Here is a 17,932-nt window from a genome sequence, read left to right on the forward strand (position 1 = left end):
GTTCTCCCGCAGGTTTTGTTTGTTTTGTCTGCCTCACCAGTGTGGATTCCGGATAAATGGTTTAGAGGCTTAGAAGCTACACTGAGCAAACTTTTGTGGGGAAGAGGTAGAGTACGTATGAAATCTGCCAAGCTTACATCACCGGAGGGCGAGGGGGGTTGGGCATTACACCATTTCAAATTTTATTTCTTGGCAAAGAAGACCCAGAACCTGAAATTAAATGGGTATGGGGGGCTAATTCAGTTTCTCTTAGAAATAAGTGGGACGTCTAACCCCACTGAGAGGCAGGTCTACAGCTGGAAGGGAAATTTGATAATACCTCTTTGACGAAGTTATATAGAAAAATGTGACAGGAAATTAAATGTATTTGGAAAATTGTGGGGAGTTTACCCCGCACACGAATATGGTATAATTCAAAATTTAAGGAGTTCCACAAGGGTTTAGGGAGCGATTTTTGGATTAAAAAAGGGATTAGTTTTGTTGGACAGCTGTTTATCGATGGTCATATTAAGGATTTTGAGGAGCTCAAATCTGAACACGGGTTGGAAAATGGACACAAATTTTGGTATAACCAATAAGTTCATGCATATAATTGTACGAAAAATAAGAAGATTTTTGAGGTTGAGACACATGAGCTGTTTGAATCCTTGCAGAAAAGGGTCACAGGGAAGAAGACACTTAGTATTATTTATCAAACACTTCTAAGAGAAATGGATATAGGGTTCCGAGGTAAGATTAAAAGGAAATGGGAAGAGGAGATTGGTGTTATTGATGAGGCCTCTTAGAACCGTATTTTAAATAACACAGGGTGCTGCACTGTAAATAAACAATACCAATTTACACAACTTCAAATTATTTATCGTTTATATTACTCTCCGCACCAGTTATGGAAGGTTAATTGTAGAGATAATGCAGATTGTCCCAGATGTGGGGACCTTAACACGGGTTTATTGCACTTATGGTGGGAATGTGACACGATTAAAAATTTTTGGCATGACATACTTTTTTGTGAAAAGGAAATTTAGTTGTAACACTTTGGCAGGTTAAACAAACTTTTTAGAATTTTTTTTTTCTAGGGAGACTATTGATTCTGAGGAAATGGTTTGATAAAGGAGCCTCTGTATTGGCCCAGTGGTTAAATATGATTGAACAAATTAAAAAAATGAACGATATAGAAGTGGTGAATCAAAAAAGAAGGAGTTCCAACTTACTTAGGGTTTATGGTGATTTGTTTTTCCCTAGCAGACACAGGGCCCTGGGTGTAATCAGGATATAAATGTGTGAATATTGTGTATTTGCTTATATTTCATTTATTTGAGAAAAGAAATAAAGAGTATTTTTAAAAAAATAATAACTGAATTCATTTTATTCCATTCATTTTATTAAGTATATTCACTAAGGTAAGAATTTGCGGAAATGATTTAATTATTTAATATTACTGCATTATAAAGAAGGGCTGAGCTGTGTCTGAATAATACATAATCAGCATTAAATGAAATTAATCACACTGATTCAACTCTGTTATACAGTCAATTTCTTGCAGAAGAATCACGTTAGAGCCTTTACATTGCAAAAGTGAACTTATAGAGCTAAAATGTTCAACCTAATGTGCAAATTACCAGTCCTCTGATTGTTTTTCCCTTCACAAATGTGCCCCCTCAGGTCACGGGCATTTACACAAAAATACTGTATACAGTAATTTTATTTAATTTAAATGAATATATAATCATATGTTTACAAGTTAGGGCATATAACCACATCATCATTTTTTTTTTTTAAAAAACCTTTAGCTTACAAAGCAATGCTCTATATGCATTAAAATATGTAAGTGAGCAGTAGACATTTTTGTCTGGAAGGAATCATATTTATTATGTCCTAAATAAAGACTTAAAGTTCATGGGAGGCTGGCTTGTGTCATAGTAAGACATGAAGAAATGTTCTTGATGATGATTTTGTTCGCACAAATGACACATGCTGTGTTACGACATCACATAGACCTCCAGAAGACTGGCAACAGCATGCATCCTATAGAAGATCCCAAAAGGGAGGCCAATGTTAACAACAGCCACCCACATTGGATACCCATAAAAGCGCAGCTCCAAGCCATTGTCAAACTGTGGTCGGGCACCAAAGGCTGGCATGATCCAGAACTGTAAGTAAAGAAAGCAATATGATTAATCAGGGTCATGTGTAAGGGACTGGATTGGTAGGTTTACTAAAATTCATTTGGGAGCAATGTTCCATGTTATTTGTTCATGTTGGGAAAAACTCTTAGTTACTTATTATTTTGTCTAATGGATATATTTATTAGACTTGTGCATTCGTATTCGGGCAAACATGAAAACGAACACGAAGAGTGCGTTTTCGTCCCGAAGAAACGAAGAAGCAAAGATAGCGGGCAGTAAAACGTACACGAAGACGCACAAAACGAATTGGTTGATGCCAGAGGAGGACCCTGCAGGCGACCAATAGGCTCACTCGCACAGCCTTTTTAACTCCTGACGGCGAACCTACAGATTTCCACTCCCGTTAACCCCTGCGATGCTGCGTAGATAACGGGAGCGGAAAGCCGTAGGTTTGCCGTCAGGGGTTAACTTGGTGCAACTTGGCCGACAGAGACCACTGGTCTCCCTGCTCCAACAGTTAAAAGTCCATATGAACGACCAATAAAGTCAGGGAGACCAGTGGTCTCTGCTGGCCAAGTTGCGGCACCAACCGCAAGTCTGTACGAGCGACTCTATTGGTCGCCAGCAAGGGGCTCGTCTGCCATCAACCAAAAAACGGAAAAAACAAAGAAAAAATTAACACAAAGTATGTACACGAATATTCGCCTGAACCGAACCCACAGGAACGTGCGAATATTCGCGGAATTCTTGTGGTAGTCTGTGTGCCAAGTGTGGTCTTGGGGCACCACATTAATCGGCTGTTTTACTTCCCATCAGGAAAATGCTGTTTTCCCCTGATAATAATGAACTTTGGGATTTACTTTTTTTATTTTACCTGTATTTGGTTTCCAATCATCTTTGGCTAAGATGCCTTTTTCCATGACACAGAATCAAGAGGGAGGTAGATTAATGGAACAACCTCCCATCAGAAGTGTTAAAGACTAATACAGTGAGGGATAGGGATAAAACTGTCCTCAGTGTAAGACAAGACCAAGGACTGAATAAAGCCTGTCTCCCGAGAACGTCAGGAAAAATGGGCAGACTAAATGGGCTGACTGGTTATTATCTGGCATCAAATTGTGTTTCTATCTTGTTCCTATGTCTTATGACTGCATTATTGGTCACAAGTTAAGTTTGCTTTGCTCATAAAGCCAAGTACAATATGGACAATCATGGATAAAACAAATGCTCATTATGTTCCGTTTGTCTATTATTCAAAAGTTTTACAAAGAGTAGACTCTTGTTAATAGTGTATCTGATAGAGGGTGTAATTGATATTGTAATTATATTAAATATCTTAATTTCCTGTGTCAATCACAGTCTACTACTACATTTGCCAGTAGCTTGAAAACACTTACTCCCAAAGTAACCTGTCACCACCACACAATTTAGATTTTTAGACAGAGGGAAGCCTATGCTTAGTGGCAGAATTTCTTCAGCTCCCCTCCAATAACTAAAACCCACACATACTAACACAAAAACTAAATTTTAATCCAGTTTACACAAATCTACACACCCTCTCTCCCATCACTGCACCCAGGGCTTGCACTGCTGATACCTTACTACTTCAAGGTCACACAATGTTCGTTACATGCATCTACAAGTATATTTTGTTCACACCTTACATGCTCCCAAGAGTGTTGCTAATCACTAATTAAAATGACATCACTAGTGCAATGTATTTGCACATAATACACCTAATATAAATAATAAAAGGCCCTGATGTCCCCTGGCTTTATTGCCATTTGAATAGTGATGACAAAATAAAACGAGTGGAACCATTGCATTCTTAGAGACATTAAAACATTAATTTGTTGGATTTTTTTTCTATTACGGTTGAATGTGGAATATATATATATATATAAAAAAAATTTGATTTTACATAATTCATATTTTAAGTATGGATTATTTAAAAAAATTGCATATGGCATATGACAAGAACCATTTGGCCCATGTAGTTTTCCTGATGCAAAGGCTCAATCTTCAATCTGTCCTTGACCTTGTCCTACATTCTGTATAACCATATGTTTAAATTCCCTGACTCTATTCGCCCCTACCACTTTTGCCAGGAGTCAGTTCCACTTATCAACACCCTCCTTACATTACATCTAACCAATGACAGAACCTTACACCCAACATCAGTAGCCCTAGTGAAACACAAAACATAATCCCATCTCGAAATTATCACTTACTATTATGTTAGACAGAAGCAAGAACAAAGAAACTTCTCTAAGGACTTTACTTTTCCATTCAGTTTTTGCATCTCGTGTGATGCAGTGGTTTATAATCCCAACACTTTGGGTATCCAGTTTATTCAGGCAGTTAGAACCATTGTGGTTGTCAGTGGAAATGGCAGCAGCTGGGTTGCGGTAGACTTCATTGAATACATCTTTGTCATGGAAGGCAACAGAGCTATGGTCTTCTTGGTGCCAGTCATGCATGGGTTTTCGATGTAACCCCTCTATAATGAAAGTGTTTTGCAATATGTGCTGAACAATCATAAGTAATGAATATACTAAATTTAAGTAATTGAGAAGGTCTCTTGGAAAGGTGGCTACAATGGCTACTATAGAGAAGTAAGATATGCAAAACTGTCCAAGAGCAGCTCCAATGAGCAAGGCAACGTCCAAGGTACGTGTGGGATTCTTGTGACCATCCATATCTCTCTTGTCAAATCTGTATATGATGGAGGCAATAATGGAGCTCACAGACATTAGGATAAGTGCTACAATGTTAAAAATGTAGAACATGGTGAGAGCTTGAGATTTGGCTTCCTCAGTGTTCACCTCAATCTCATACACAATGAAGATTCCTAGACCTGTAACAAGGACAGCAATCCCACAGACAAGTCCCACAACGCTCTTTGGTGCTCGGAAAGTATGATGTGTATGATGAGAATCCTGATTAATCACACGTCCCACGTTCTTCCACATCACATATGCCATAGCTGAAGCAAAAAGGCTGTATTCAATATTAAAGGGGTACAAGTAATAATAGCCTGTCTGGAAGGTTTTACAAATTGCCGTTATGCAAACACAGCCATGTGATTCTCCGCCAGCTGAAATGAAAAAAGTACACTGTGTTAAATGAGCAGAAGCCATGTCCTTTATCAGTGTTAACACTTTTAAGAAACAATTCATCTGCTGCTTCAGTAGTAGTTATTTAGTAGCACCACAGCATGCCTAGCAAAGCCAAGTTAGCTGTGTCTGATTTTATAGTTTTTATATATACATGTAACAAAATTTTCATATTTAGTGTTTGTGTATTCTCTCCCACTTAAAATATTGTGGATTAATTAACCCCTTAATGTTTCTTACTCGTGGTACATTTTGGGACAATGGCTCTTTTAACATTTTTCAGTGTTGCTGTTTAGCTGTGATTTTCTTCTTTCTCATTTCGTGCTCTCACACATATTATATATTTTTTCAGGGCAAACAGGGCTTTCTTCAGATACCATTATTTTTATCATATCATCTAATTTACTATAAAAAATGATACAATATGGTTACTTTTTGTTAAAAAATTACCTTTTCTCACTTTTTTAAAAAAAAACTTTTTACTCATCTGCAAAGACTAATGCTAAAACATGCTAAATAGATTCTACTATTTGTCCTGAGTTTAGAAAGACCCAATGTTTTTATGTTGTTTTTTTCTGCACTTTATGGAGCAATAAGTACCAGTAGCATTTTGCTATTTCAAAACCATTTTTTCCCAAAGCTGGTCATTCTGCCCCATGTGCTATTTCCGGTATCTTTGAAGCCGGCCAATGCAATTTACCCCATCAAACAATATATTTTAAAAAAACTAGACACCCCAAGGTATTTCAAATGCTGGTATTTTAACCATTTCCATGCACTAGTTGTACCATCAACCTTTGTCAAACTTTATGGTAGTAAAAAACATTTGTTTTTTTTTTCAAACATGTTGTACTCCAGGTATAAATTTACCGCACCTGGTATATGTCACTGCCAAACAACACCTCAATATGTGTTCTGCAACATCTCCTGAGTGCATGGGTTTGTTTGGTTGTTCGGCGACTAAAAGGCCCTTTTTGAGAGGTGTGCATTTTTCAAATTGGAATTTTGCCCACATATCCTATTTCGGGTATCTTTGAAGCCAGCCAATACAATTTACCCCATCAAACCAAATATTTTTGAAAACTAGATACCCCAAGGTATTTGAAATGCTGATATTTTAACCCTTTCCATGCACTAATTCTACTACCAGCCTTTGTCAAACTTTATGGTAGTAATTGTTTTTGTATTTTTCACACACATTGTAATTCAGGTATGAATTTACTGCTCCTGGTATATGTCCGTGTCAAACAACACCCCAATATGTGTTCAGTAACATCTCCTGAGCGCAGTGATACCTCACATGCATGTTGGGTTACTTGGGAGGTAAAAGGCCACCTTTGTGAGGTGTGTATTTTTTGCCACTTAGACATCTGGTCTGTCTGTGCCCACGTCCCATATTTGACACATCTTTGAAGCCGGCTCATTCAATTTACCCCATCATACATTTTTAAAAAGCTAGGCACCCTATGGGCATTTTTTAATGCCAATATTCTTTCCATGTGGGAATTTTTGTGAAGATATAGCGTGAATTGTAGGACTTGCTCATAAAAAACGTATTTTTGTTTATTTTTTTGGTGACAGTGGGAAATTTTTACATGTTACCGTATTTTGTTAATTTTTTTTTAAAAAAAATTTAAAATGTTATGCTTGTAAGCACTCATTGCTTACAAGTCACAAATAACGTCCACCTGACTTTAGACTTGTATTCGTCAATACAGTGAGTAAGGTGTTGTGACTGACAATGGTCAGTTATCTAACCTAGTATCCAGTGGACCTCTAGCTTTTGAACAAGGATGTATTCAATAAACTGGGAGTTGACTGGATTCACAATGCATTAAAAAGGTGCGTTCCTGGGAAAATTCTCTGCAAACATAGATAAGCTGACTTTGCATAATGTGTAGTTCAAGTAATGAGGTGCCTATTAAAAAAATCTCTGTGATTTAACTGTGCATTATACAAGGTCAATCAAGCAAACAGAAGCTCATTGGGGTTGATCCTTTATAATGAATACTAAAGTCAACAAGAGGAAACTGCAACTCTCCTGACAACTCATTGTTTAGCAAATAAACTCCAAAACTCATATTTTATACGTCTTCATGCATATCCACTTTTAGTTAAGGAGAGAATCGTTTAAAGAAGTACCAACAAAGTTGATTGAAAATCAAAACCCAGAACCAACAAAATCTAGCCTTGTTTAATTTAACTTGGTTGGTGATCCTTTAAATTGTTCTCTGCTAACTACTAACTCTTCTCCAATAAATGTCTTACCTCTAAGGTCTCTGGTGCTATTGTTTGTTTGGTTCACTGTAGAGGATTCTTCATGAACTGACTGATGTAGTGATTCGTCTGTCACAGCTGCCATCCATACAGCCAAGTTAGTGCTGAGCGTCAACATGAGGCCACACCTGGTCACACACACAGTTAAATTAATAATATAGCATTTTCCAAAAAGCTTGTGTGAGCCGAATGGAGCACAATAAGAAATAATTTGAGGACAGACCTATTTTTTGAAGCATTAGTATTGTACGCTGATCTATCAATCAAGTTATTTCTGCTGTAGTCTACTGTCTAAAAAATATTACTGTAATGAAACACCTTGTGACGTGAGATATAAAATGTGTGGTGAAAAGCTTAAGCCACCCCTTGATTAATGGAGGCACAGGCAAAAATTGTCCGAGAGCCCAGGCAAACTAAGGGGCCTAAAACTCTCATCTGTCCCACAAAAGGATGTTCAAGTCCAGCAATCTGGACGCATCACTGGCAATCATCCTACGTCACTGACACTGCATCCTGAGAAGTGATGTCATTTGTAGGTGTGCAGCATAGTAAGGGAGCTACAGACCACAAGGAACTTACATGAGCAAAGTAGTGGATGCGGTAAAATCTGTGTATAAGTATACAGTATCTCACAAAAGTGAGTACACCCCTCACATTTTTGTAAATATTTTATTATAGCTTTTCATGTGACAACACTGAAGAAATGACACTCTGCTACAATGTAAAGTAGTGAGTGTACAGCCTGTATAACATTGTAAATTTGCTGTCCCCACGAAATAACTCAACACACAACCATTAATGTCTAAACCTTGGCACCTTATATAATAAAATATTTATACAAATGTGAGGGGTGTACTCACTTTTGTGAGATACTGTGTATATATATATATGTATCTATGTATGTATATATATGTGTGTACAAGGCCTAAGTTGTTCTATTACATAAGTGTGTGGAGGGACAGAGTAGATGTTAAAACTAGGATGAAACATGTAAGGGGGAGGCAAGCAACATGAAAGAAAATAGGGAAAGAAGATGAGGAAAAGATGTCAGCAAATGAGATGCAAAATACTGATAGGACAAAATAAATTGCCAAAGATGGAGAAATGAATAGAACAGAAGGATAAAAAATGGTAGGCAAAAGGAGAGAAAAAGATGAAAAAAAGACAAAGGCAAGTAAACCAGAAAAGTAGAAAAGCATGGAAATTAAGCTTTTAGATTTTTTTTCTGAATATTTGGCACTCAAGGCAGATCCTATATTTGGCACACCCCATTTTAAAATGTAAAAACACTCACAAAAAATGTTTTCAATAATATTTATTTCACAAATTTGTAAACTGCTTATCACATCAGTTCTACACCCTTCGTGTTCAATGATGATCTAGTGTGGTGTTTTCATGTAGCCCCACACAATGACACTCTCCAGAGTGCAGCTACCTAGCAGTGCACTTGAAGGACATGCTAAGCACCATGTGACATCACCGGCACTCAGCATGTTACCCAAGGTGCTCAGCACTCCCCACTCTGCAGCATCAGCACAGACTTGCCACACAGGCGAAGCTCAAGACCCCTCAGAGGACACACACAGACTTGTGGGTCTGTGACGCAACAACAGGACTGGGGGTCACCGTCTGGAGGCTGGTGTGTAACTGGAAACCACAGGGCCCCAGTGTAAAAATTGCCCCTAAACATGATCACTACAATTCAACTAAACACACTTAACACACTCACCAAATCCTTACCTTGTCATATTTAGGTGAACTTGTACACAATCTCTACAGGATACCCAGATAAAATATGTCTGTGAGGAGAGCATACACTTTTACATAACTCATTGACCAAGACATTATGCATGGAAAGCTGAAGATTGATCAAGAACATTGAAAAATAAAATCTAAAACATCACCCTGAAAAGAAGAAATGCATTAAGACAATGGGCAATTGAGCAAAGTTGATTGTCAGAGAAAAACAAGGGTCAAAGGTAACAGATACTGATATTGATCAAGCTTTGATAAACATATCTAGGAGAAAGGATGTATTTAAAAGGCAGACAGACACTGCCATACTGCTTTTAGGAAGATAAGTGCTCTCGATCTTACCTGTATCACTATAAAAAGGCCCTGAATTACAGGATGAATAATTTTAAGCGGAGATTCACAATGAACCAGAGTAACTGATTTTCCAATCTTCAGTAGATCAAGGACTAGGCTGCAAATGCCAAAAAGAGCCAAGCCCCCTGAGGTGATAGAAACACAGATAAGGGACAATAAATTGCATGTTACATGTAACTTAGAATGGATTAAAAAATGGTATGAAAAGTGTATCCCATACCCCCAATTTAGGGAAACTGCTAGAGTAAAAGTAAAACAGAAGGAACAACGCATAAAAGTTTGTTACAAAGTAGCTCAGGTAGCTTCCTGTAACCTGTAACAACCACTCTTTTGTTATAATATCTATGTCTATTGATATATATATATATATATATATATATATATATATATATATATATATATATATATATATATATATATTTATATATATATATATATGGTTCTGTGCCCTTCTATTGCTTAAGCATATGCTTTGGGGCAGTTCATTCACAATATTAGATCTCCAAGCAGTTTGCCACTTCAAAATATTAGAATATGAATCATTCAACTTGCAAGTGGTATTGATACAGCAAATTAAGCATATCTCTCCTGTATGTCAGTTTGTACAAACTGTTTAATGGAGGGTTTTATTTGTTTATGGATCAATGCAAATAACGTATTTTACAAATGGTCAACCTGATTGCTTTTTCCTATATTACCTCTTAGCCAAATTGGCCCTGCATGTGAGTCCTTCAAGGTGATGCTATTTTTTTGTCTCGATGTCCATATGAGATAGACAACCATCCAACAGCCAGTGAGACCCATAAGGACACTGAGGAAAGACAGTACTTCATGCTCCACTACTGCCACTTCATAGAAAGCACCACTGCTTATCAGTGCACATCCCAGCAAAGTTATATTTATTCCCAATAAGCCTGACATGAGACGCCCTCCTTGTTTCCAGTCCTCAGGTACATCAACAGAAATTATGGATAGTTCTCTTATTTTCTCAAGCCTAGGCTCTGGCACTTGCTGTATAGCCCCAGCATCAACAACCTCAATTTGTTGATCTCCCATTTTCAGCTCCTAGAAAAAAAGGACATAGTTGTTGACATCATTGCTGCTCACAGCACTGTAACAAATATACTGAATTGACATTAAGTGTCTGTGTAAGTGTAGAAAACATTGTATAAGCTCCCTAATATGCATCAGTGCGAGGCAGATAATATAGGATAGAATTTTATGTGATAGGATTGGGAGTATATCAGCACACTAAAAAAGGCATCATACACGGGACACCTGAAACCACAATTTAGTGCCACTAATCCTTTTTAATAAATTATGCAGATTGAAATAGATTAAATAACACAGAACCATTACTTTTATTCCCACTGATTTCTGGGCCTAGAAAGTTTTGTTCTCTTAAGTGACTACAAATTCAAGAGCGCGTTTTATCTCTATGTAAGTAAAAATTAAATAGTTCAATTTATTCCTACAGAAAGTAAAGTGCCAGAAAACAGATGACAAAACAAACACACACTAGGACAGGCTCTATCACACCGACACCCAATCACACACACCAGGACAGGTGTGCCACACGACATGGAAGCACACATACACTAGGACAGGCTCTGCCACAAGACACGCAAACACACACACACACCAGGACAGGCTGTGCCACACTGACACACAAACACACACACCAGGACAGGCTCTGCCACACCGACACCCAAACACACACACACCAGGACATGCTCTGCCACACCTACACCCAAACACACACACCAAGACAGGCTCTGCCACATGACACGCAAACACACACACACCAGGACAGGCTCTGCACACGACACACAAACACACACACCAGGACAGGCTCTGCCACACCGACACCCAAACACACACCAGGACAGGCTCTGCCACACCAACACTCAAACACACACCAGGACAGGCTCTGCCACACCAACACCCAAACACACACACCAGGACATGCTCTGCCACACCTACACCCAAACACACACATACACACTAGGACAGGCTCTGCCACACCGACACCCAAACACACACACACACCAGGACAGGCTCTTCCACACTGACACCCAAACACACGCACACACAAAGACAACAACAACACTCAAACACACACACCAGGATAGGCTCTGAAAAATAATTTAGAATGCACTTTGCAACCAGAAGTTTGGTCACACAGTGATTGAATATTAAGTACCATGTGCATTTCAATGGCAATAAAGGCTGTCACTATTTTGACACTACCATTGTATGAGCTATATGAGGTGCTGCATAGGGTATATACAGAGTAACTGTATAATCAGATAATAGTATTATGCTTCTTTCAAAGTAATGTGCTTAGTCCAATAAACACTTTCCGTACAGGAACAGAGGATACTATGTTCAGAACAAATTCATAAGGAGACATGGTTTTCACGGTGCAAAGCTGTAAGCGTTCATTAATGTTTGAAATATACTGAAGAGACTGTGTATTTAATTAAATGTACCCTTGTGCAGTATATGTGAGTAGAATGTCCTAAACGTATTCACTAAAATGTATGGTATTACCATTTTGAGTTATGTTTTATACTACTATACATATAGTACAGTAGCAAAAAGTTCTGTGTACATCATATATGTGAATTTAAGGAAATTTTTATGGTTTGTAATATGAGTAAAACTGCTGTATGTGACAGTACACACAGTGAATTACCAGGTTTCTTGAGCTGGCTGAAACATTCTCTGCCAGCCATGAGCTGGGCATAGGGTGATACTAAACAGGGCTAAATACCCAAATAGGTTTAAGGACCACATAAAGTTTGAGGTTTAAAAAGGAAGAAAGAATGGGTAGACTAGCTGGACTAAATAGAAACAGCCCAACAAATTCAGGATAAACCCTTCAGAATAAAGATATCAATTACTTTTTTTTTTTATACTGTCCAATCTGAAACAAGTTGAGGGTAACCCTAAAGATATCTGAAAAGTTCAAACAAACACTGATTGGAGTCCTATGAAAAGTAGTATAATAAGCTTTAATAATAAATTGCCCAATAAACAATTAATTAAAACAAGACTCACTATAAATAGATGCTGACAGTGAAAGGGTGTGCTCCTTCTAATTTTTTGTTAATTTGTTTACACCCAGTAAATGCTTCTGCAAAGCATCTGATGAAATGAAATATGAAAAATATCAAATGTACATCAAGTATACTATCTGTGATAATGTAACCTGTTTTGTTCATTTCCAGCAAGAAAAGCAGACAGTTTGTTCATACACTGAGTAGCATCATTGTCCTTTGTCACTAAAGCCCATGGGACTCATGAATTTTTATAGATTATAATAAAGTATTCCTATATTCAGTGTATGAACAACGTTCTAGTTTATCCCTAGAGTAAGATCACCGTACCTGTGGTTGATTGCTCGGTTTCTTGAAAGATGTTTAGGTAGCGTGATAAGAACTTGGGTCTTGGACAGATGCACCAAATAAATGTCTTCCTTTAGTCGTATCTCTATGTTCACCCCTCTTCACCATAGACCCTATGACAGGAGGTCTAGTTTACAGATTGCAGAACGTTGCTGTTTTTTGTCATGTTACAATCAGGGTCTCTTGGTCTTGATCTCAGTAGGTCTTTCTGTTCCTTCCCAATCAATATGTCTCAAAATGCCCCTGTATTGTATTGAGAGAATATCTGTCTTTGGGAATTTGGGTCTGTGGCGAGCTTCCTGTTTTTCATATTTATACTCTTTGTTTATAGGTGATTTATGCTTTGTGATAACCTAGACATAAACATTTCACTCTTACCCCATGTGAATTTTGATTTAGGGTCCGTAATATACAAGCCAATGTGCAAAATTACAGAACATCTCATTAGGTGTGTTGTATTCTGACAGGAGGCTGCAAATAACATGAATTATTTACTTTTCAAAATAAACTGTAAAAACTGTGTTAATCACCATCACATAGTTTGTTCAGACATTATTTTCACTTATTTTAATAGTGATCTATGTGTGTTTGAATGATTTAGCTATTTTGTGCAAAGCAATAAATACCATTCCCTGCTCCAGAGATAAAGATGAATATATAAAATGTTGTGTGCTAACAGACAACATTAACATTGGAATGTAAGGATGATTTAGTGTAAATTATCAGATTGGAATTTCTAACTGCCAGTCCAATAAATGAATCATCTTCCAGAACACAATATAATAAAAGCTTATAAAACCTGGTACTATAAACTTTTGTTGTGTGAACTGCCCTGCTGCAATTATTCAAACAGGTTATGTCACAAAAAGGCAGGTTCATGATTATATAAAATAATTTAGGATGCAGCTCCTTTAGTGTAGTTCTTGTTCTAAAAGGTGTGGTGCTGGAACCCTTATTGAATTAGCAACAGTGTCGCCCAAAGAAATTATGTCTGTTATATTCATGACTATGTAATGAATCTTCTTTAGGAACCCAGGCTTGTGTCATAACCCTTCATTTTGCCATCTTTTATTTACATTTTTGATGAAGTTCAGAATAGTGTTAAAACTGGGGTGTGTGGCTTGGACAGCAATGGAATAGGATGCATAGTGCACTTGCTCCTCCAGCCTTGCAGCACAATCGACTAAGATACCTCATTGCTAGCAACCGATTTTCATCAAGGATTGTCTACTCACAGATCCAAGGCATCTTTGAGCGTGGTTCCTGCTTTCTTTGAACCAAAATCAAGAAGGTTACTTGCAATACCCTCCATGCTGAATTGGAAGCCTTGCAAGCTAAAATGGGAGATCTTGGGGATTGCTCAAGGAGAAAAAAACAGTGGATTTGCGGTCTATTGCCTAATACCCGCACACTGGTTCGAACAGTACTCACCTTACCGGAGTCAGAGGATGTTCTGATCGATCAGGTCCACAGGCTTCCTCGCCCAAAATCACTTAACATTTGCGCGACGTACCGTATTTGCTTTATTATAAGACTGATTATAAGATTATAAGGTTTTTTTTAGAGCAGATGCTTCTATTATGGAGTGCCGGTGTGACATGACCTTCCGGTGTTCCACCATAGAAGCCCCCGCAGAAGTACCTGCCAGCAGCACCGGAGGTTGTCTATGTGTATCGTGCAGACGTTCACCGGCTGCCAGAAAGGAGGATCCCCCGCAGTGCTGCAGAAGATCTGGGTCCTCCTCTCAGACAGCCGGTGAACATCTGCATGATGTGCGCAGACAACCTCCGCTGCTACCCGACACTTCCTCCGGGGCTTCTATAACAGAGCACCGACGTGACATGACCTTCCGGTGCTCAGTCATAGAAGCCCCAGGAGAAGTCCCTGGTAGCAGCGGAGGTTGTCTGTGCGCATTGTGGAGACAACCACTTGACACCATGGAGTCTGAAGCATGATGGACAAGTCTAGGGATGCATCGGTAAGTTGGGGGGGCATATAGGGGGTAGAAGGCATATCTGGGGGGCAGAGTGGTGAATAGGGGGTAGAAGGCATAGCAGGGAGGCAGAGTGGCATATAGGGGGTATAAGATATATCGGGGGCAGAGTGGCATATAGGGAGTATAAGGCATATCTGGGGGCAGAGTAGCAGGCTGTGAGGTTGATGTGCATAACTGGGGGACAGGTTAGAAAATAAAAGGAAATAAAAAAATGCATTTTTCTCAATCATAGTTTTTATTAAATATAAAAAAGTTTACATGTGAATTAATATTTACTAATCAAACATTTTTCTTATAGGGTAGTCTTATATTCAGGCTTTTTTTCTAAATTAATATTCACATTTTGGGGAGTCGTCACAAAGAAAATCATATGCAGACATAGAAACGTAGAAACATAGAAAGTGACGGCAGATATAAACCATTAGGCCAGGGGTGTCCAGCCTGCTTAAACCCATAGCAAGGGACAAACAAAAAGAACCAAATACCCCACCCCTAAAACCCCATGTGAAATAAAGACACCATTATGTGGGATAGGGCATTTGGCCACAGCTTTTATTGAACATACAATAACCATTCCCCAGGCCAGCGGAACAAACAAACCATTGATACAGCCGAAAAAACAACCTGCCAGCTGCTGAGCACTAGGCCCAACAGGCAGTTAAATAATTACAGATTAACCAAGAGTCCCAGCCCTGCGGGTGCCATAAACAGCCCGCAGGACACGCCTCCCCAAGCCCCCTATGGGCAAATGATCCAAGTTGCCTGAAAAACTGTGATGGCCAGGGGACCCAGACCGCCACCACGACACGGACCAAAGACCACTTATGGGCCGGGAAGCGCCCCCCCCCGTCAGCGCCCTTTCAATGCCCAACTGAAGACCCAGATTAAAAATGTCAAGACCAATAGAATTCAAGTGAATACCATCACTACGCATCAGATCCCGATTATCACCCTCCAGATCCTTATGTCGAACCACCACACCACCTATACTCGAGACAAATTTTGATACAGAATGATTAAGCTTCCTACAACACCTCTCTAATGCCTTCAACTTAGGATCCTTAGACCAAGCTGGACGGGGAACAATCTCGGGCCAGACTAGCGTAATGCCTGAAAACAAAGAACAAACTCTGGCCATGCCTTCTTTGATCCTATGAATCAGTGAAATGGTCCTAACCTTACCAATGTCATTCCAGCCTGCATGAATGACCAAAACAATCAATGTTGGAACAAACCTGTGTAACAAGCGACACTCATGTAACAGCTGATCCTAACGAAGACCCCAAAAACCACGCCAAGGGATGCGGACCATGCTGAACGAGAAACCCAGATTCCTGCCATAAACATGCCACTCCGCCCTCCGAGCTGCTCAGTGTATATAAGAATGGCCGATAATCCAATCTTGGGGGGCCTATGAAAAAGAGAGACAACAATTTACAGCGACTATATAGCCGAAACCATTAGACCCCCACCTACCAATGCTACGGATGGAAACCAAACCTATACCCACAACAACCACGGCCTTGCTGATCAGTTTTAGATCTCCTGACTTTAATAACCAAGAGCCTGCCAGATATGTTAACATCCTCTCTCAGAATGCCTCCAGGGGAGCTCTTATTAACCAACACAAGTCCACCAGTGTGAAAGACCCCGAAGAAGGCCAAAGAACAGCTTTAAACAATTAAATCTCAAACTCAGAATAACAAAAAGATGAAACATGACACAGTGCCGACTTTAACAGGGACAAGGAGACTGGTCGCCGGTGATCCGGCTGCTTACCCCTCTTCCAACCTTTAAATATTTTCCAAACCAGAAAATTCTTGGTAACGTCATGCCACCCTAACGCTTGAAACAAAAAAGGTTAATGCAGACAAGTTACGCTCCGCTGATGAACCGGACAAACCCGCTACTCTCAAATTCTCTAGACAACACAGAGTGGCCCATGTCGTCCTACCATCATTGTCCCAAAAACATGACAGACCTTCAGCCAAGAGCCACCAAGACTTCCAAACCTTGCAGTAAGTCTGGATAGACTATGTCTTTACAAATGTGGAGCTTTGGGGTTTTATGTTAATTTTTACAAATTACAGATGGGCTGGGCCTTTTCATTCCATGGAAGGCACTGTCTAGGATTTACTTTAGGTTACCGCCTTGGCCCCTTTCTTTGTGTCCAGTCACAATTGTTTCTTAACCCTGCATATCCTCGCTCTTTTTCATAATTTCATTGCTTTTGTTGTTCATACTGGAAAGAGATTTAAGATTTAACACATGTTGATAGGCTGGGAGTGGTGGTAATGTTGCCACTCTTTTCATATTTAGGTTATTCCAGGTGATGGAATGGGAATGATGCCAATGTCAGGGTAAAGGGGGTTTTCATGTTATGCTGCATCTCTGTTTCAGACATATTTTTGCCTTCTGTCGATTCTTTTATTTAATTTTATTTTTTTTTATTATTCCTGTTTTATGATTAATACAATTATACTATATTTTTTACTCACGGGTTGCCTATTTTGTTAGTCTCATGGCTGACGTTTAAGTTTACCATTTTGTAATATATTGGATCCCCCAATAGGGAATGCCTTCTCTATAAATGAGGTATGTTTGGTTTCTTTACAAAGAGGCTGGGGGTCCTCAGGTTGCTTTTTACATATTCTCCACCTATCAAGGGTGTCTATTTCGGACACCTGCTTTTTTTTTGTTTTTCATTTGTTTTAACGCGTTTATCTACAGACAGGGCCGGCCCTACAATGGAGCCGACTGGGGCAATTGCCCCAGGCGGCACTTTAGAAGGGGCGGCACTTTGCCGCCCCAAGCGTTTTTAATTGTTGTTCGTTTTGAAGCGGAGGAGAGAGAGAGGGGCGCCGAGTGGTTTTCGCTTACCCGCTCGGCGCCCCTCTC

The 17,932-nt window shown here is 39.2% G+C and overlaps 1 protein-coding gene across 1 annotated transcript; it reads right to left on the reverse strand.

Annotated features, from left to right (window-relative positions):
* Positions 1 to 1,372: 1,372 nt before the first annotated feature.
* On the reverse strand, positions 1,373 to 13,319 carry LOC128471709 (proton channel OTOP2-like). The gene is made up of 7 exons (XM_053453667.1): positions 13,021 to 13,319; positions 10,327 to 10,693; positions 9,617 to 9,753; positions 9,260 to 9,318; positions 7,511 to 7,647; positions 4,358 to 5,223; positions 1,373 to 2,150 (listed from the first exon to the last, which is right to left on the reverse strand). The coding sequence occupies exons 2-7, from the start codon at positions 10,682 to 10,684 to the stop codon at positions 1,980 to 1,982; spliced, it is 1,728 nt and encodes a 575-aa protein (XP_053309642.1). The 5' UTR covers positions 10,685 to 10,693; positions 13,021 to 13,319; the 3' UTR covers positions 1,373 to 1,979.
* Positions 13,320 to 17,932: the final 4,613 nt, after the last annotated feature.

The sequence above is a fragment of the Spea bombifrons genome, chromosome 13 (genome assembly GCF_027358695.1).
Source record: "Spea bombifrons isolate aSpeBom1 chromosome 13, aSpeBom1.2.pri, whole genome shotgun sequence".
Taxonomy (NCBI): Eukaryota; Metazoa; Chordata; class Amphibia; order Anura; family Pelobatidae; genus Spea; species Spea bombifrons.